The following is a 22782-nucleotide window of genomic DNA, read 5'->3' as shown; positions in this document are numbered from 1 at the left end:
GCATACACTCCGGCCATACGTATATGTCACCCGTAAATCTGTACATATATGACATATTTTTTTCATGATGGATGAATCTAGCATCAAAGGCAAGACAAACATGCCCATGGTCATGTTTCCCATTCCTATTACTAAACCCCATCAGTAAATGGACTAGAACTTCATTGATAAAAGGCAAGTTAACTTTTTCTCTGGTTTTGTGTGTATCTTTAGGTACATACTGGTTATGCAAATTAACACACACACTATATGATATATACCTGAACTCCAGCACTACATGATCAAACACATGTGGATTTATAATGGTAGTAACACCTCCAAGCCAATGTGTGTACCCAACAATAACACCAAAAGTTTTTTGGCACCCATTCACCCACTCCCATAATCCTTTGCACAGTATATTCTGGATCACCACAGTAATATAGTTCCCCAAAGAACAAAGTAGTGTACTACTATACGTGCATGTCATGAAGTATACTTTAGTTTAAGTATAAGTATACACTAGTTTTAAAGTATAGTGTGTCAAAAGTAAACTTGAAGTTCACTACCTCAATTTTAGTATAAAAAAATATATATATACATAGTACAATAGAATGAACTTATTTTAGTAAAGGATTTAAAAGTATGTAAAAACTTGTGTACTCAAGGTACACTTGAATATAGTTATTTTTTTCTGATGGTAGTTTCATAAAGAGAAGAGAAAGCGACACATTATCCATAACTTCGTCACATGACGACTATTAACAATCCAAAATAAAGAGAAAAAACCTAAAAGTCACAAACCTGAAGTTTATTTACTGTACATCAAGAAAAGCATTGAAGGCTTAATGTGACAAAAGTCTGTCAACATTTGATGGTTCATGTTTGAAAATTCACACAAAACCCGAACGCAACGTTTGATCCTCAGTCATGCATTACAACACACCCGTGAAAATAAGTCTTTACAGAGATTCTTCAGGTAATGAAGCGTGAAGGATCCTCCTGCTACGGCGCTCAGTACTTTATCAGTCTGTCCATCTGTCTGTCTAGTTCCTGACACCGTGCTCACGCTCTCGCTCTGATGCTGCCTTCTCGACTGTGCCTCCCTTCCTGCTCCCATCACCCGCCTGGGCTGTTGCTTCAGACCTGGAATCAAAGAATTCCAGAAAGATAATGTCAAATCATGTCTATACAGATTCATGCATCAACAGAGGTTTTTACATTTGGCACGTGTTTTCCTTGATGTGGTTGTTCTGTTTGTAGTAGTCCATGAAGGTCCGAGCCACATTTCTGCCGAGCTTCATGTCTGAGGTTGTGGAGTTAAAGCTGTTCTTGTGAAGTTCAAAACTGTTCTTTTAAGTGTGTGTGAGCGTGTGTGTGTGAGAGTGTGTAAACGAGTCAAACTCAATGAGACAACAGGTGGCAGTTTTTAATGAAACAAGATGAAGTTCCTAAAATATTAAGTGTGTGTCTGCCTGATGATTATGTAGACTACTGACTTCTCAGCAGGGAAAAACTTCACCATTTGAAGGAAAAGGAGCAATGGGGTGGTAGAGGACCCCAATAAAATTCAAAATACGTCCAATTATAATTACATTTAAACCATATGTATAACCTAATAGTTGTATAATATTCCACAATTTCAGTTTATATGTCCAAATAGGTCACATCCATCCATCAATTTTCTGCAGCTTATTCCCTTATGAGGGTTGGCGGTACCCCAGTTTCTATGGGAGCGAGAGGCGGGGGACACCCTGACCAGGACCCGAGTCTGCCGCAGGACACACAAAGACAAACAACCATTCACACACACACTCATACATAAGGACAATTTCCCGAAGTTCCCAATCAACCTCTGTATTTTTTTCGACTGTGGGAGGAAACCGGAGTGCCCGGAGTAAACCATACAAACATACAAACTACACACAAAGGTCACGAGTGGCCTCCCTCCCATCCGGGAAGCGAAACCTGCAACCTTCCACTGCGACATCATGCACATAATAGGTCACATTACAACTAGATTTACCCCATTAATACGTATTAAATATGGATTATATTCAGAATTTCAGCAGCTTTTGGTATAATTGTACACCGAGTTTCTTCTTTTCCGCTCTATTAAGAGTTATTTGGTTTTCAAAATACAAGAGCAACGCCAGGTATTTCCGCCAGTAGTCCATAATAATGTGAAAAAAGTTTCAAGAAAAAGAGCAGTGGGCTGGTGGAACATGATACATTCTGATTGAAGGACATTAAATCGGTCACATTCGACTGTTAACAGCCAAATCTATGAACCTGGAATGAATCACACATCGGCAATTACTTAAGCACAGAGCCCTTCATTCATATTCAGAGGTGAGATGCTGCATATAATCCGGCGGCCCGGTCGTCCCTCGCTACATTAGGACAGATATCAATAACGCCAGTGCTTTTATAAAAAAAAGGCTGAGTGTCTACGAGTGCTGTTGCCAGGCCAGCGGCCATTAGGCTTCCAAGGCAAGTAATGATGCCAATCAGACCCGGGTAATGAACAAGTACAGCGCCGCAGAATGCCGACAAGATTCCCAATCACCAAGAGAGGGTGATACAGTGACTGCCGGATAAATAATAACAATGTCGGTAACAGAAGTAGATTTCATTGACTCACTGAGACGGGGCGACTGAAAACAAGAGGTCGATCTCAGCTGCCAATCAATCACACCTTCCGTCCACACGCCCCCCCCCCTTTGCTTCCTTACAGATATGTATAGATTTTTGAGCTAAAAGAATACAGCGAGGCCTTTTTTACTCACGGACGCCTTGATGAGTCCCCAGGCCGTCAATTCTAAAGAAGGATGGAACGTGATGGAACAATACGGCGACATAATCTGTCACTGTGTCATTGGAGATCGTCAGATATGAGCTTGAATCCATCTGTCACAGTCACGTCGGTGAGGCTCATGCATACATTTACTTGACGCTTTGTTCTAGTCGATTCTTGTTCTGCAGTTCAATGTAGAAAATAAGAAAACTAACTGCTCTACGTTTTGAGTTCTTTACCGGATCTAACCATGCATATGTTTCTCCGATAGTACTGTGATTGTAACAGTTAAATGAGTTCCAAAAATGTGGTTCATATAACATAAACAGTTTAAAGGTTTGGAACTATTGTGGTGCATTATGTTACCTGTTATATATGTGGTGGGATGTACCTACATCTTCAGGGCCTTGAGGAGAGTGAAGGTACTGGCCCATTGAATGTATTTGCGTGGCCCTTATATAGTCTGTGACCACTCAATCCTGATTCCACTGTAAAAAATAACTTTTTTAAGCATATGTTTGCACTTTAAGTATTATTTAAGTTCCCTCAAAGTGAAGCCAATTATAAACCATTTGAATGAACTCTAAAATAAAAATGATAAGGCATTTAAAGTAAAGTACTTTTGAAGAATTTTACATATTTACAATAACTGACTTGGCCTTTTGTTCTTACGTTTATCTACTATGTTATGTCTGGACTATATTTAACACTTGGGACTCTATGTGCAATTACACTGGAATACACTGGAGCACCGGGGGCGTCATAGCACTGATGGTAGAGTGGTTGACTCGTGGTCTGAGAGGTTGCGGATTCGATCCCAGTTCCGGATGAGATTGTGGCATTGTGTCCTTGAGCAAGACACTTTAACCCTGATTGCTCCTGATGGTGGAGCTGGCGCGCTGCGTCGCAGGCTACTCCCATCAGTGTGTGATTGTGTGTGTGAATGGGTGAATATGTAACTTAGTGTAAAGCGCTTTAAATATAATAGTAATCCTTTAGATTCAAAAAGGCCGTGATTCAACAAGGTACTGAAAAAATTCCTCAGAGAGTTTGGTCCATATTGACATGATAGCATCACGCAGTTGCTGCAGATTTGTCGGCAGAATCTCCCGTTCTACCACATCCTAAAGGTGCTCTATTGGATGGAGATCTGGTGATGACTGTGGAGGCCATTTGCGTCCAGTGAACTCATGTTCAAGAAACCAGTCTGAGATGATACCAGCTTTATGACAAGGCCCGTTATCCTGCTGGAAGTATCATCAGAAGATGGTACACTGTGGTCATAAAGGGATGGCGATGGTCAGCAACAATACTCAGGTGTTGCAACGATGCTCAATTGTTACTAAGGGGCCCAGAGAGTGCCAAGAAAATATCCCCCACACTATTACACCACCATCCTGAACCGTTGATACAAGGCAGGATGGATCTATGCTTTCATGTGGTTGACGCCAAATACTGAGCCTACCATCCCAATGTCACCAATGTCGCAGCAGAAATCGAGATCCATCGGACCAGTTTTCCCAAACTTCTGTTGTCTAATTTCAGTGAGCCTGTGCTAATTGTAGCCTCAGTTTCCTGTTCGTTTTAGCTGAAGTTTTCAAGAGTACGTTGAGTAGATACTGAAAAGGCTGACGACTTACTAAAAGAAAACATAGTAAACACAGTTTTAAATGTCTTTTTCCACTTTTTCTTACTGGTTGAAAAACCTGTTGACTTGTAATCCAATGATCATCTAATATTTATATTTGACATCAACATTATATCCGAGTTAAAACATCCTTTACAATGTGCACGCTGACCTCTGTAAAGTTTTTTTGAGAGTGTTTCCTCTGCTTTCATCAGCGCCGCTCAGAGCCAGCGCTGAGTTCTTTGGCCGAGCACGCTCTGTGACAAAAATATCTCCCGGACCCCACCGCGAGCAGATGGCCTCTCAGCTTGGATTGTCACGACTCACCGTCTGATACAGGAGGTTTTGTGATGGACGGTCAGTTTCTGAAGGAGAACTCCATCCGCTGGGTGAACGGTGCGGAGACGCACAGGATGCCCTGGCCGCTGTCTAGCAGGTTGCCGGGGGTAACCGTGAGTCCTGGAAGGAGCCAAAGCTGATCTGTGTGCGAGCCAGAAGACGGTCGGCGGTGTGTGGCTTCCAATTTAAGAGTTGGGTGTAACCACTATTCAAGTGCTTTAAAGTGCTTTGATATGGATAAAGTGTAGATGGGTTCACTTACGATTGATGGAGTCGATTTAATAAATACTTTTATGAGTGTAAAGCGGCGGTCATTCAAGTTGTGTGCTGGACACAATCTCTATTAATGGAACCAGGTTTCCTGCAGCTTAAGGCAAGTTAAATTCAAGAGCATTTGAATTCATTATAAACCAACTCCATAATTAACCAAACACATTCATTACATGGGTTTAGGGACAATTTTTTACCTGTTTTAACATAAAACAAACAGAAAACAGGACCCTTTTTTGCCTCCAATTGTGCTGATAAAAAAGAAAAAAGAAAATCTTAAACAAAGTACTCCTTGTAATGACTTCAGTTACAAGAATAAATGTTGGTTGGACTTCCAATTTTCATTGAATTGTGCACCTGCTTTCACAGCAAGAAACATTCTCTTTTTTCTTCTATGTGAGTCAATTTCAGATTAAAGCACCACACCTTCAAATCTGTCATTGAATTCTCTACCGTCTGAATTATTATTTTCAAGATAATTGTTGAATCTCTTCTGACTATAAAAACAACCTTTGCCATCTTTACAAAACATTTACTACATTTTGAGCCTTCAAACTATATTTAAAGCTCTTTTAGGGCCACATGAAACGACTGGGTGTGTAAGAATATACAATCTGACCTCATGTTTGTGGCTCAAAGTATTTGCACAGGTCAGGTCTACACGCAATCAAAACAGTCCCAGTATCTTCAAAAAGTGTTTCGCTGCCCGACTACTGAGGATGCTGTTGTGTTCTCTAGCATCTCAGGACGCATAATGGCCTTGTTGAATCAATAACGGGTCATTGTCATGGCTCAAGGGCATCCCGGCTTATGCACCGATGAGAGGCTCTGATGAGTTGGACAAAAAAAAAAAAAAAAAAGCATGACTTGTTTGCTACAGATGTTTACTGTCACGGCGGCATTTGGCCCTTCAGAGCGACGTCCCCTCACGTTCAGACGGACAAGGTGACAACCAGAAGCCCGGCCCCGGGTGGCACGATGGACAAGACAACGGGACAACGGCGTTCAGATCTGATCAGTTAACAAGGAGACGGGCAAGGAGACGCCGGACCCATCAATACAGGCCAGCGACACTGGCTGTCACCACGGTGACACGCGGGGAGCTAATTATCAATGAATAATTAAGGGGCCAGTCAACAACAGAAGCACAGGAAAAAAAAAAAGGGGTCAATTTTGTCCCCAGACAAAAGACGCCCTGTTGCCAAGAGATAAACACGGAGCTCAAAGCTTAAATCTTTGTCAGGAGGAATCATCATCGCCATAGAGACAACATCTGAATCTTAATTTATATCAGAAATAAATGTTTTCAAGTTTGCTCTGCCAGGTCGTGTGAACCATGCTGAGAAGAAAACATGTTGACAGTTTAATATTCCTGCTATTATTTTCCTCTTGTGTTAAAAATGTATTTCCCTTTCAAACATTATTATACTTTTATGACGCTCTTGCTAACAATATACTTCAAGTACTTAAAAGTGTTAGAGGGAACAGACAGGTAGAGGGAACAGAATCAATAGAAGCAGAATAAAAGTTAAAAATGTATCACTTATATGATTACATTTTAGTTTATGGTGCTGCAGAGAATATTGAAGGCATTTACTCAGTAGCATAACTAGTTCTAAAAGCAGTAACCAGACTCATCAAGGTTACGGAATCAACCAAACTCTCCTGACTCACTCCCATGTTTTAAAAGTTGAAGTCTTCCTCTCAAGATGCAGGTCTCTCATCATGACCATGTTTTGAGCTTATTACTTTATAAACTCCAACTGGAATCTCGGCGAACAAGAGGTTACGAGAGCAGAGTCCATTATGATGTAGTAATGTCTTCACTCATCCAGCCGGGTGTAATCACTCCCCGATTTGTATATACAACGAGTCCCTTGTAGGTGGAGACTTCCGGGATTGATGACACGCGGTGACAAACCTTGTTGTTTGACTAATCACAGCAGAGTGAGTTTGGTTATGGAAAACAAGATTTAATCTCCAGAAAAACAAAATGTTTTCAGTGGGCGGGGCTTAAGATCATTTTCTAATGTAAATATTTCAATGAAAAGAGAGTTTTGTACAAACAGACACTGATGATACAGTAGAGTCCAACATCTATTTAAGACACACTTAAATCAACACCTGAAATATTAAAGGTAGAAAACAACAATGAAGTCACTTCCAAATTCCTTAAGCACACTTTTGGACATTTCGAATACCTGGGAAAATATTCGGAACAATTCAAAGTGATGAACCCAAACGTTCTTTCAGTTCAACATAAACTGATAAACTTGCCATGTTTGCCGAGTTTGGACAGAGGGATTAATAAAGTCAATCTATCTATAAGAGCAGACAACCACAGTCACAGTTTTGGACCCAATGGTAGAGAAATGTTAGCTCAACACAAGACTCTCCACTCTTACCTACAATCGTCCGTCAAACATCCTGTTTCTGTTTTGCCAAAGACAATCTTCTCCAACAACCTACTCCATATTGGGCTTCCTGTCTAGTCACAGAGGTAAAGCAGGTCAATCATTTTTTTAAATTACAGTTATTTTTGTCAGTCTTAACACCATCCATCATGAGAGTTCACCTTTTGCTGCGTCTCTTCTGCCAGGTGTCTTCACCCGGTCGCCCTCGCCTGCACTCTCCTCCTCGCCTCCCATCATCTCCATTACCGTCAATTACTCCTGACTAACTGACTCCCTCGTCTTCACTCTTCCACACACACTTTACATGTTCTGATCGCCAGGAGGTGACTTGTTGTCTTAAGTCAGAGTTACCTCTAAAAAAGCGTCAACCTCTCGTCAATAAAGACGCACGTAAATGTGTCTCTGGACGCGTTTGAGTTGCGTGGTTTGTGTCTGCCGGTGTCCCGGCCTGCTCGGTGTGCGTTCTCATTTGGACTTGTCGCTGTGATATGATGTGTATGATATGTGATGGCGAAGCACATTTGCCTGCGAGCGCTATCATTTGCATACTTGCCTGTCCGACGGGTGTCGGGTTCACTGATGCGTGCTGCGCCTCATTGACAGCTCCTGCGCTGATGGAGTCCCACCGTCAGGACGTGGCGCACATTTGGGTACAGCTCTTGGCAGGCAGGTAACAAACAGAGAGGAGCTTGTGTGTGTGTGTGTGTCAGTGTGTGTGTGTCAGTGTGTGTGTGTCAGTGTGTGTGTGTGTCAGTGTGTGTGTTATATGCACAGACAAAAGAGTAGCCAAATGAAGAGAGAGCCAGTGCAGCTGTCTAGTCGAAAACAAAACACACGATATTTATCTTTTATCATTTAAATAGACGAGTAACGATTAAAATGTCTATATCAGACTGTATTAACCTCATCAAGTCAAATTATAATCTAAAGTATTAACTCCTTTGATAGCTAACTAACAACTTAATGTATTTATTTTAGAATTATTATTGTTCATCTTAACATATGACAACAACAGGACTTGTTTTTATGCTTTTTTCTCCTCTTTTTAATTCTTACATTTTGTGATTAAATTTAAGAAAATAAAAACGCTTAGAAAAAATGTGCTTATTATCATATTTTATTTTGCATTAAAAAAAAGCTTTGTTATAAAAATGTAATTTTATTTTATTTTTCAATTTCCTTGGTGGGGCGTACAACAGTCACGGTACATAATGTGGCCCCTGAAGGAATTTAATTGCCCATCACAGGTCTATAAGGTTCAGATGACGAGGAGAATTCAGCTTTCATGTTTTTAGAAATAAGATTTAATTTAATTATAATTAGTAAATAAGTTATTTTGAGGTTAAAAAACAAAAAAAACAAGTCTTTACCCTTTTTTTTTAGTATTTGATAAACGTGTCCTTTAGCTCCTGCGCAGCTAAAGGAACATTGGGGTCCCACGCGATCCCAGTGATGACTGGGGACGAGAGGATACAGTCGACTCCAGCAGCTTTTTAAGCTGATGTTTGTCATATTTCGGTTTCAAAACTAATGAAAGCAGTTACGACTTCATCAAGAGTCATGCGGTCTGTAAATTCTGTAACACCAGAGACAATACTACAAATATATACTTACAGTATCACAATATATACTGAACAAAATGTATTATTATTTTTATCAATAATATATTCCATCATTGTCCTTGTATTGCAATATGCATCATATGGCCAGATTCTAGCAAATACACACCCCTACAAATACAACTATCTTAAACAAGGATTGTGTATTACAGATTACAAAAAAAAGTGTTTCTGATCCATTAAGTAAAGTACTTGGTGGAGGTAAAAGCGGAACTTTCTACTGTGTCAAGAAGAAACAAATCTTGTTTCATTTAGAAGTGATGATCAAAATGTGGGATCTATAGTCAAGACCACCTCAGCAGAGACTAAAGTTGAGTCAAAAATAAAAAAAATTAAGTGAGAGACCATGAAAAAAGTTTTCTGAGAACTACAAGTCTAGTCAAAGGGAGTAAAAAACACAGGTAGAACTTGATGGAACTAGGAGCAGGTCTCAAGATGGAAGTTCACACAAATGTCTCAGACAAAAGCAAGAGGACCGGAGCGCAGTCGCACACACACACACAAACACACACACACACACACACACACACACACACACACACACACACACACACACACACACACACACACACACACACACACACACACACACACACACACACACACACACACACACACACACACACACACACACACACACCGTCACACGCGCCTTCAAACGATTAGAGGACAAAGAAAAGACAGACACACGGCGGAGGTTGTCCCTGCGGCTTCCAAAGAGGAGGATTCTCAGCTTGACTAGATGATATAATGAGCTGTTATGTTCTGGATGATGAGACCAGAGGAAGAGGACAGGGCGGGGGACGCGGGACCGGTCGTCGCTAAAAAAAAAACAAACGCGAGACGCTCGTGCTGCGACACAAAAAAGTGTGCGGCGGGTGAAGAGCACTCGGGGTGCAGAGAATTTAGGGGATTAATGTGTCGTGTGCACGTGAAGGGCCGGTGTGTGCGTGTGAGCGACAGGTGTGGACGGGGGTGTCGCGATGCTAAAGGTCACTGTTGATGATTTGCACGCTCCATCAGGCAAACCGCCGGGGCGTAAAAAGTGACATGGCCGCTTCCTTCAACCCGCGTGACCCCAATCTCCACTTTACACCGGGTCCCCGTGTCGCCCCGCCGACCCCTCCGGAACCCCCCACCCCCTCTCTCATGGAACACCTCCACCTCTGCACAAATAAACATACTTCTGAAAAACAAAGATGAAGCAGGTTCTCCCCAGCAGGGTTGACTTTCTCTCACAATGACCTTCAGGAGGAGGAGGAAAAAAAAAGAAAAAAAAAGGCATGTACACATGAGTGTGCAAACACACACACACACGGAATCTGTCGTCTCCTTTCTTGTCTCCTCTCGAGCCCTCGCGCCACCAAAGCACCAGGTGGAATTTGTTATGTGCTGTTTGTTTAGCATAATGGCCAGACATCTGTCTCGTCCATGTAGGGCTAACTATTGGTATGCACTCCATGTGAAGGTGATGTCGTCGCCTCCACTCGCACGAGATTCGGAGGAAACTCTTTCTTGTTCCGTCGCTTCCATTAGTTTTTTACCAAGAGTGCGTCTTTAAGCCTTATTTGTTGGCTTTGAGAAGACGTTCATTAAACAAGATGAAGGGCAGGGAAAGTGACGAGATCAGTCGCAGGCTTGCAACACTAGAGGGCACTAGGGTTACACTCCGGAGAGACGAGTCATATGTTCATATCACGACTCGATTTCCTTCCTTTTTTCCCCACACGCCTTATCTGCGAGATCATAGCAACATGGCCGGGCTCTGAGGGGCTCTTCAACACGGAGAAGGTCAGCTCAAGGAAAACTTCCTCCCCAGCTGCCTCCATTAAGGCACCTGTGACCTTCTGGTCCCCGGATGTACGTGTGCGTGTTGGAGAGGACGGAAGTCAAGCGTGTTTCATTGTTTAACGGTTGAACACAATCAAACACACACTATATATAATATGAACACACAAACACAAATATAAACATAAACACATATAAATACACACACACACAAATATAAATCCACACATATAAACACACAACCCAATATGAACACACACAAATATAAATCCACACATATAAACACACAACCCAAATGTAAACACACACACATACATATAAAGACACACATGCACAAATATAAACACGCATGCACACACACACTTATAAACACAAACACACCCACTTATAAAAACACACAAATATAAACACACACATACACAAATATAAACAAACAAACCAAATATAAACATACACACTTATAAACACAATCACACCCACTTATAAAAACACACACATAAAAAAACAAACCAAATATAAACAAACACACTTATGAAAACACACAAATATAAACACACACATACACAAATATAAACAAACAAACCAAATATAAACATACACACTTATAAACACAATCACACCCACTTATAAAAACACACACATATAAACACACACATAAACAAACAAACCAAATATAAACATACACCCTTATGAAAACACACAAATATAAACACACACATACACAAATACAAACAAACAAACCAAATATAAACATACACACTTATAAACACAATCACACCCACTTATAAAAACACACACATAAACAAACAAACCAAATATAAACATACACCCTTATGAAAACACACAAATATAAACACACACATACACAAATACAAACAAACAAACCAAATATAAACATACACACTTATAAACACAATCACACCCACTTATAAAAACACACACATACACAAATATAAACAAATAAACCAAATATAAACATATACACTTATAAACACAAACACACCCACTTATAAAAACACACAAATAAAAACACACACATACACAAATTTAAACAAACAAACACATATAAACGTACACACTTATAAACACAAACCACCCACTTATAAAAACACACAAATATAAACACACGCACACACAAATTTAAAAACACATACACAAAAACAAATATTAACACACACACACACACACACACATACAAACAAACACACACACAAATAAAGTACACACACACAAACACACACACGCAAACACACACTTAAACATAAACACACACATAAATATAAGCACACACACCACATACAAACACACACAAGCACACCCAGACACACACACATCTATAAAAACACACACATACGCAAGTATAAAAGACATACACGTACACAAATATAAAAACACAGACACACAAACACAAATATAAACACACACATACAAATGCACACATACACCAACACACACACACACACACTAATAAAACAGACACATACACACACACATATATATATATAAACACAAGCGCAGCAACCAGCAACACAAGCCTCCTTTTCTCCTCTGTAATGAAATCAATAGACACAGATCACATCCCTGCTCTGTCGCTGCACATCTGTTGCAACACGAGGCAACAAAAGAGCAACATGTCCTTCTGCGGCACAAACACGACCTGCACACTCTTGTCAAAGAGCAGATATGAAAGACATGATCGGATCAATTAGCTGGAGATCAGTGACGGAGGTGAACTTCAGCGTGATCCGCACACTTGTGTTCACACACGGGTCCATCTTCACGACGCTCCCCAAAGAGTCCAGATAATGGATCCAACACCTCGTGAGAAACCAACAACAAAAGTATGTTCCGAGCGCTTGATGCCGTGAAGGTGCGATGAAACTGGTGGTTTATACTGAGGTCACATGTCAACAGAACACATATGTATCGGGTTTAGGACCAAATATCCAAGAGACCTGGGTTACGTCTGGGAAAAAGAAAATGGAATTTGGTAAACTTGTACTCTGTACTCATGTGGTTCAAATGCTTCGCACAAAAGTCAAAATAGTACAATTCCTATCTAGGTTATGTGTCTTTTTTATAAATGTAATTTATATTTCTATTTTATCATATGTTTTCTTTTTACAAAATAAGCAAGTAGCAAATTAGCTCCTTGGCAGAGGCATGCATGGCCTCAGTGCTTTTTCTATTTTTAAGTCACAAATGAATTTATTTAAAAGTTTATTTGACGAAAATTGATGAAAATTGAAGTATAGTTTAAATAGGTTTAGAGGCGAACGCTAGCTCATTACCAGGATTTTTGTATGTATATCCAAATAAAGTAAATGTATAAGGAAGTTTGGTTGTTTTTGCTTTCTATCGTCACAGTTTAAACTCTTTTCTCAAACCCATATGAATTAGTCGACTTTATCATATATGAAACCATCTTAAAGTACAACTAATGTGTTGATGTAAGTGTGTCTTAAATAGATGTTGGACTCTATTGTATCATCAGTGTCTGTTTGTACAAAAAACTATTTGAAATATTTACATTAGAAAATGATCTTAAGCCCCGCACATTGAAAACACTTTGTTTTTCTGGAGATGTAATCTTGTTCACCATAACCCCACCCACTCTGCTGTGATTGGTCAAACATCAATAGTTGTCACTGCTTGTCATCAACCCCAGAAGCCTCAACCTCCAACGGACACGTTGTATAAACAAAGGGGCGGTGATTACAGCTTGCCGGAGTGAAGCCATTATTATGTCATAATGGACTCCGCTCTCGTAACCTCTCGTTCGCCCAGATTTCAGACGGGGGAGAACTTTATAAAGTAATAAGTTCAAAACATGGTCATAATGAGAGACTTACTGCATCTTGGAGAGAAAGACTTGAACGTTTGAAACATGAAAGTGAGTGAAGAGAGTTGGAGTTTGACATTAAAGTGATCAAAGTTATATAATTTTAGGCTCAAGAAAGATGATTATATTTGAATAAACTTTCAGGATTTGTTATATGTGAAGGTTGGAGTCGTCGTAGACAGAACTGCATACTTTCTTTCGTGAACCCAGAAACACACAAAGGATACAAGTCTCCTCGGTGTAGGCGACAGGAGCGTTGCTGCCGGCGGTCATGTAGCTGTAGAAGGAAACCTCCAGGGTGTAGCAGTAGGAAGTGTCGTCCAGGAGACCTCCCAGGAACCGCCGGCCCGTGCCGGCCTTGACCACGTCCCGGTTGAAAGAAGTGTTGGACTAGAACAGAAGGAAAAAAAAAGGATGGTCAGGATCTAGAGCAGAACCTTCAATGTTCAATTGACATGAATACAGATAAAAACAACATTAATAAAATAGCGCGCCCTGAATAAACCAAACAATAAGTTGATGAAAATACATCTCAACACAACCCTTTATTAAAAGCAGACCTGAGGTGTGTCCCAAACACTTAATATTTTCAGTGCACAAGTGCGTCTACATTCAGCAGTGTGCGAAAATATAGTGCGCAATGAGCACTCTTTGGCGCATTCCAACGGTACGAAAATAAGTGTGTATCGATGGACACTTTCCACCCTCAACAGCCGCCATCTTAGCGACGTAGTTGACACGTCTTCGGAGCAGATACCGGCGTAAAAAACAACAATAGTAATAACACAATGAAACACAACTTAATAACTTGTTGCAATTGGCGAAAACTGATGCCAATTGTCGGCGATAGTGTTCCAACGGTTGTTTTTAATCAGTGTTAAAAAGTAGTAGAAGAAGAAGCTCTCGAATCATTTCCGGTAAGTGTGTAGCGTCAGTGTTTGATTTGAGACAGAACTACCCTCAAAAGATTTGTGCCCTGGGCTGGTTACCAGCTACAATATGGTCCAATACAGAGTTTGTTTTTCGACTCTACTTTCCTTTTTTTTTGAGTAAACTTGACCAAAACAGCCTTTTGACACGTCAAGAGTCACATGCTAATATGATTTTGGAAAGTTCTGACCCCCTTTTTTTTAAACAACTTCCAGACAGTAATAATCGATACAACAGAAATGAAATAATTGATTTTCTCTCTCTCACAGGGAAGGTATTGAACTAAATCTAAAACATTTGGTGAATCGAAGAAAAGTATATTTTGTTTATCATGAGGTTTTAAAAAAAAAGCTTTGATGCTTCACACGACTCATTTTCTGAAGAGTGTTCCCATTCCAGGGTCATAAGGCGGGAGATGGTGAGTTGATATTTACTTCACGTGGAGGGTTTAAAATCCCTCGTGAGAATTGTAAAAAAATGATAAATGAACATCTCAAACTTGACTGTAGGTTTCATACGTTTTAAAGAAGAAAATTCTCTTTGTCCAGAACCAGAGATAAACAGTGTTAATGTTCCCCAAACAGTCATCAGTATGAATTTAGTAAAGTCCAGAGCGGTTCCACATTAATTGGGACAAATGATGAAGCGCTCGAGCCACACACAGTCATTAGGAAAAAAAAAAAAGAAAAAAGGCCAAGAATAACAGAACCTCCATTCTCATCTATTTTGGGTTGGAGCGTGTCAGCTCCGTATGACGCCATCATGGGAATAGTGTGGCAAAAGTTTAGTGTCCCTCTCCTCTGCAGCAGTGAGCGTCGACTCGCTAAAATGCAGACTTGGTTTCCACCAGTGGGAGTTGACCGTGATTGCATTGTGCTGCTGTGGGCTCCGGGTTGTGCTGAGTGGGCAGAAGGACAAAAGTAAAGGACGTCACCTTTCTGTCGTCTACCGAAATATAAATGTATGTACTCCGTTTTACATTTCCATACATGTGTGGGAGATCGACTCCGCTCAGTGCGAGCTCCAGAACATTGTGTTTTAGTGAAGGGAATGCAACACGGTGAATTACTCTGGGCAAAATCTGACTTCATTTCTGGATATCCTGGAATACTTTTGCACTTGCGATGAAACAGACAGAAACACGAGTCGTTTAAAATCCCCCTGTAGTGATCAAAGCCGTCATCCTTAATTTACTGTAGAATTATTTTATTGAGGACTTTCTTAGACTGCGTTGTTCTCACAGCTGGACCTTGTTTTCCTGGTTATAAACATTCATGGTTTATCGTCAATCAACTTCTTGGACATTGTCTACCTTGTGTTGTCTGAATTCTTGATTTATTGGCTTCATTTTTACTTCAGACAATCACATAAACACAATGTCTGCACATACCTTTACGACGTGCTGAATAAATGGTTCGTCCCAAATTATATTTTTATTCGTAAAAGTTCTAATTGTACTTCGATTACATGATAAGTTATTAGTATGTTTTCAGCATATGAAACAGGTTAACACATTTTTAAGCAGGGGATTAATAAAGTAATATCCATCTACGTATTTGTTAATTTGTAATCCTTTTATATGCCTTATTATTAAACACATGTATTTATAGTAAATATTGAGTACGATGAGTTGTTTTTTTCGTTGTTTTATTTGTAATTATGTTGTCTTGTACTCATTCTCACATTTTGCTCTATTCTTCAAGTGTTATGAAAATAAAATAAATAAATAAAACTTAGCACCTTGACACAATAATTTATATGAATTATCTTAAAATAAACTACGTAAAAATAAAAGGTATAACAACAAAATGACAATTTGTACCTTTTATTAATAATGTTTGAGCAAACGCACCTTTTTAATTGATATATTTTACCATCATTTCACTTCCTTTCTCTTTTTCTTCCTCAATGTCTTCTTAACAAATACAAACATGATCATTATTTTCAATCGTTTTTTATTGATGGACCCTCGATTAACTCATTGTAAACAATAAAAAGCCAATTTATGATATGAGATACTCCTAGTTTTTCATCATGAGTTAAAGCAGACATGGGCAATCCTACTGTATTTAAGTGGCCCTGATGAGGTCAAAGGTCATGTAGAAACTAACAATTTTATTCTGAATTTCTATATATTTTTTTATTATTTAGCTCAAAATATACTATGGGGTTCTTGTTTTAGGACTTTTGTCATTTTGTGAGCATTTATTGCGTTTCAGAAAGTGAGTATACAAATATATTTGGCAAGCAATGCTTTTATAAAAGTTTAAAAAGGTTATAAAAATGTCAATACTATTATAATATTTACCATATTTAGCTTCATTTTATTACCTGATTTTATTTAGTTTTCTTTAACTTGATGGCCCCTTACAACAGCCACTGTATAAAATGTGGCCCCTGAGATAATTTAATTTTCCCCCCAACTGACTTATAAGATTTGTGATGTAGGTGGCGCTGTTTATTTCGGTCATGTGACTACGTTTCGATGTGGAGGCTTGATAACTTTAGCAGGACAGAATATCTGTGGCCCCTGTGACACTGAACGAGTGTTGAAGCTGCAGATTAGGTTGACTCCCTCACAGCGCCCCCTGGATTCAAGGTTGAATTATCTAAGACTGTAAAATAGTAATGGCACGAGGGAGTTGGAAGGGGAATCCATCTCCAGACAGGTGTTTGAGTTTAATCAGCAGCCAAACTCACGTTGATACTCTCACACCTGGGAAGACGAGAGCGATGTCTCAACTCTGCAGCACTCGCTGCCGCCGCAGTAATTGTGCAGCATTTGGCAATTAAGTGCCTGAGTGAGCAGCGCCTCCATGCTAGCTGCTAAGACAGGACCAGTGCATCATTTTTGGACCGGCCCCCGAGGTGGGTCGGCCGCCGGTGTGTTTTTCGTTTCACTTACAAAAGAAAAGTCGGGGGCGTTGTGGCACAGCAGCCGGGGGAAGACCGCCTGTCTCTGGACCCGCTCCTCGTCCTCGAACACGTTGCCGTACATGAATCCATTCAGCATGGTGGAGTGGGCATGAACGTCGATGTAGAACTCCAGACTGACTCTCTGGCGGAGATAAAGAGGGCAGAGGAGGAGAGACAAGATGAGTAACAGCAGGCTATCCCACACACTTTCGCAGGAAGTGGAGATTCAAGAATGGAGAATTTAGCGGTGAAGTGACAACAAAACACTCTCTCGTGGTTAAGGATTCAGAAACGTCACCAAACGACCAGTGCAGTGTTTGAAGTATTGAGAGAAATGTTGAGTTATTTGGAAGATAAAACCAGGAACTGACACAAATTTCTTTTGATTTGTAACAAATCTGGTGTTTGGCAATGGCACAGCACAGGTTCCACGACAAGTGTCAGAGCCGAATAATAATAATACATTTCACTGAAGACCGACATAGTAAGATATCCCCTAAAAATACAGCCACAAAACTATGAAAATTGGCAACAAACCCCTAAAACAAAACTGACATTTATTAGATTTAATAAACATTAATATTAATACAAATCGTAAAATAACTTTAAACCATAATATATAAAGATTAAGTAAAACACATAACAGTTAAAACATTTTTTTTAAATGTGTACCAACAAATAATAATTTCTATCTTTTATTAATAATGTTTGAGCAAACTCATAACAATACTACAACTGATATATTTCACCATCATATTATTCCCGCTTCTTATTTCTTAATGTATTCTTAACAAAAACAAACATGATTATTATTTTAATAGATTTCCATTGGTGGGACCTTCGACGAAGTCACGTAGTCTGATGTGACCCATTGTAAAAATAAAATGCAAATGAATGATATATATATTCTAATTTTACATGAATTGAGGTAGACTTGTGCAAGTGCGGCCCCTTGACTGTATTTATGTGGCCCCTCATGAGGTTAAAGATCATGTATAAACTAACAGTTTTAATTAGAATATATTTATATTATTCATTAATTATCTCTAAATATAATATGCTATTCTTGTTTTAGGACTTTTGTCCAGTTCTGTGAGTATTTATTGCAGCTCAACAAGTGATTATAAAGAGATATTTGGAATCAAATTATTTTATATGAGTTTAAAAAGAAACACAAATGAGAATAAAATAATAAAAAATAAGAGTTAGAACTGTAAAAAGTTTCTGTAGATAGACAGTGTCATATATTTAGTTTTTTATTTTGAAAAATGTTGGTAAATGAGAAATCAAAGTGTCCTTGTCAAAGCCATAAAGTATTTTTATTTTTGTTGCTGGTCTTGTGTTTATGTCTCTGTCTTTCTTGTTGATTAGACTTGAAGCCTCGTAATGATCCTCAAACCTTCAGCATCAGGACAAGGACGAGCTGTCGAGCGACAATAATTCATATATTCTCAGAAAACACAGCAAACAATACGATCATAAACACGGATCTGATCAGTATTTATGTCCTTGAATGTTCCTCAGGAAGTACAAAAGTTTGGGTTTTGAAGGAACGATGAATCCTGAAGCTGACATAGTTTGAATGCACAACCAGACGCTGAATCAATAGAGAGTTGAGACTGGATGACAATAGTGAACCTGGTCAAGAGTGATGAGAAAATAAAACCTGCTGATCAAAGTGTAACAAGTGTCGTCTGCAGGAACTTCTGCTGTTGTGTATATTCATGGTTTACTCCTCTTGGAGTACTTTGAGATGACCAATTGTGCTTCTGCTGATGAAGCAATTCTTATTGTGTCTTCAAATTTGCATTTGTTGTATTTTGTGCAAAAATGTTTTAAGTAAATTATTAACATAAAAATAAATAGTGAAAAAGGCGATTTAAAAATGTATATTTAACAAATGATTTAGGTCAACATAGACCAGTTCTCTATCTCATTATTTCATAGTGCGGTTGGTGCAGCATGGAACCCTCTTCAAAAGTGGTAACACTTGGACAGGTATCGACCACTACTTCAAACAGGCAAAGTGTTGGCTCTGAATACATCTACGTCAAAATAACACTTTAAAACTGACGGTTTACAAAATGTTCCGATGTCCATCTAACAATTCTATTACTAGTTCAACTCTATTTATAACTTGTTAGAGATATTTTTCCGAAGTTTTTTTTTTCTCCTGTTTTTATTTTATTTTTTAGGGTTATTGGTTTTACATTTTTTCACTACCTTTATATCATATATTTTTTTAATAAAATGAATATAAAAAGGATTATTTCATAATTGATTTCATGGCACAGTAACACTTGTAAGATTGATCAAATATGACATTTTTTTTTCCTTTAGAATCTTCAAATAATATGAATTTTAAAATGAAATAATATACTTTCAACTTAAAGCTTATTTATTCATGTGATTTTTATTTATTTTCACTTTCCCCATCATATACAATTCTTTATCTTTCCCTTCCTTCCTTTGCCTTCACAGCCCTGTATGGAAGTCACAGTATATATTGTGGCCCTTGAGGATATTTAAACTAAACTTGGAGCAAAAACTATGTAGGATAGAAAATCTAAAAAAACAGAAACATTATACCAAAATAGACCAGAGGAACATTTGAGTCCAGCAATGCATGCTGGGATGCACAGTTTTCAAACGCTAATACACTACATTATGTTAGGTTAATATTTGAAATAAAAATTGTACCATCACTATACATTTGTAGGTGTTTGGTATTAATGATTTGATAACTAGGATAGATGGAAGTGGACAAATGTTTCTTCTTATATATGACAAATATATATTTCTTATATTAAAATACAACTCAATAATGAATGTAAAGTCAATTAAAGCATCATTTTAATGCATCCATTTTTTTCTCCCAGGGATGGCAGTAGGTCATCCTTAAGACTACCTTTAACTTCCCTTTCTCTGATTTTACTCATTGTTTCATCCCTCATCGCTCATCTCGTCACACATTCAGCGCCACTTCCTGCTCCCTGTGGATGAAGAAAACGAAAAAGAACAAGAGCACAGACCCTGGTGAGACTGTTCAAAAAAAAAACCCCCGATAAAGGTGGACAAAAGACGAGTGGAAGAGCGACATGGGGTCCTAGGATGTGTGCGGGGAAGAGAAGCGAGGGAGCGTACGGGGATGAGTAGGAGGGAGAGACGTGCAGGAAATGAGAACATAAAGGCAAACATGGCTGAAAAAAGTATGAGAGATAGAAAGACATAGAGATGTGTGTGGAGAGGTGTGGAGAGATTGACAGCAGAGAGAAAAAAAAAGAGGGAGAGCAGTTCTTGGGCGGCCCCGGCTGATGCAGTGTGCCAGTGTTTGAAATTCCGCTCACAGCCAAAGCAATTTCCTGGCGGTGGCTGTGCTGTCAGCTGCTTGGCTGGCTGGCGGTGAAATATGGTGGCTGGGAGTCGGTCGCTAGCAGCCCCCAGACAACCTGATGGATGGAGCCCCAGAGGAGAGGAGCTGCAGCAGCAGAAGGTGGAGGTGGAGGAGGAAGGTGGAGAGGACCGAGGGAGGGAGGGAGGGAGGAAGGGAGAGCGATAGAGAAACACAACAGCAAATAGAGCACGGAGCAATAAAAGCAGCTGGGGAGAACAGCAGCCTGAAATAAAGAGATGAAAAAGGAGAGTTAAGAGGCTCTGTAGGCAAAAAAAAAAAAAAAAAAAGTCCAGCGGAGGAGTTTGTGAAGTAAAGCACTGAAATAATGACCGAGCTAAGCTGTCCGTGGGAGGTGAAGGAGTGAGTGAGAGAGTGATGGAGGAGGGCGAGACTTTCTTTGACTCGCTGCTACATGTTAATACTCACACTATTTCACACATTTTATTATCTATGAGAGTCATTTCTTTGTTTTATGTCACTGTTTGCAGATCCAACTCAAGCTAGGAATCAAACCTGCAACCTTCTTGCTAGAAGGCAGTCGGACTCACCACTGAACTCCCACCTTTTAGCCCACAGAAATAAAAAGTAAATTATCATTGTTACTGTTTGTTTTGCCATGATTATGCTTTTATTTCTATCTTTTCTTTTATCTACATCCCCAAAAATATTTCCATGTCTTATTTTTTATACATATAAAATATATATTTTTTACTATTAGTGGATGCAAGATTGACATTTTTTTTTATAACTGGTAAATATGCAATCTTTTTAAATAGCATTATATAATAACAAGACTTATGTCAAGTACAACTGAGGTCAACCAGAAATACTTATGACAAATGATTGTAAACTCTAATTACATTTTTACAACTATTTTAATTAAACATTTTTTTGGACATTTTCATCAAACCCACGCACTTAAGTTAAGGTTGTTCATGTTTTGTAAAGTTTATTACATTTAGATTTCATTAAAGAAACACAGAGTTTGAATATAAGCTCATTTCATCTCAAAATCTCATTAACATTAACTAACTCGTTAATAAATGTTAATAAAAAAAGGTGTGATTGACTTGAGTGACACATAAACACACATTCGATTCTAGAGACTCAACTTATGTAAATTAGTTTGTCATTTTTCAAACTCTCCAAACCAAACATCTTGACGGAGTTTTCGGCGATTGGCTTGAAAACCGTGGTTCAGTGACAGAAAGTTGACATCACAGATACTACATCAATACCTTTAACCTGAAGAATAAAAACCACCAGGAATACAAATTCCAAAGGTTACAACAACAAAAAAAACCTAGCTACGCTAAGGAATTGTTGAATAAACAAAACATCACAATCACATGAAAGTACTTCTGGATTTTGGATGATATACTCTACACCAGGGGTGTCCAAACTACGGCAGTCCCACTGAGTGCAATGTTCTTGGCATTATAAGTGAGTTAGAAATACACACTGTTAAGACACCCTGAGCCACCTGCAGGCCTGTTGACACTTTTTACTTTAATAATAAACAGTTCTTTATTTAAAACCTAAATTATTTGTTTGTGTTCCTTTTTATGTTGAGACCTTGAGTAATGAGCCAGGTCGTAACAACACAGTATCCATGTGTCACCTCTAGTGTGTGGCCCGGCCCTTTGTTTATTTTTCTGTATTTGGCCCTCACTAAAAAAACTTTGGACACCCCTGCTCTACACAGTCCATATTGAGCTTTCTTTGGTAGATCTAATTGGAGTTAAGCATGTGAATCCATCTTAAAGCGCCTATTAGTAAAATTAAAAAAGTGTTTCTGGCTCACCCTTGTGTCAGAACAGTGTCATAACAATTTATGTCGTAAGATCTTAATTTCGCCTTTGGCAAT

The 22782-nt window shown here is 39.0% G+C and overlaps 1 protein-coding gene across 1 annotated transcript in view; it reads right to left on the bottom strand.

Annotated features, from left to right (window-relative positions):
- Positions 1–889: 889 nt before the first annotated feature.
- The window catches only part of agbl4 (AGBL carboxypeptidase 4), a 306192-nt gene continuing 284299 nt past the window's right edge, over positions 890–22782 (bottom strand). The window contains exons 10-13 of the mRNA XM_087782661.1: positions 17511–17663; positions 13903–14065; positions 1201–1285; positions 890–1125 (exon numbers count right to left, since the gene is read on the bottom strand). Of these exons, the coding sequence (XP_087638787.1) occupies positions 1026–1125; positions 1201–1285; positions 13903–14065; positions 17511–17663 (501 nt within the window). The 3' untranslated portion in view covers positions 890–1025. The remainder of the gene's footprint in view (positions 1126–1200; positions 1286–13902; positions 14066–17510; positions 17664–22782) is intronic.

This window comes from Callionymus lyra, chromosome 2 (assembly GCF_982586985.1).
Source record: "Callionymus lyra chromosome 2, fCalLyr1.hap1.1, whole genome shotgun sequence".
Taxonomy (NCBI): Eukaryota; Metazoa; Chordata; class Actinopteri; order Syngnathiformes; family Callionymidae; genus Callionymus; species Callionymus lyra.
Note: the sequence above shows the minus strand (reverse complement) of the source record. Positions and strands in the feature narration are given on the sequence as shown.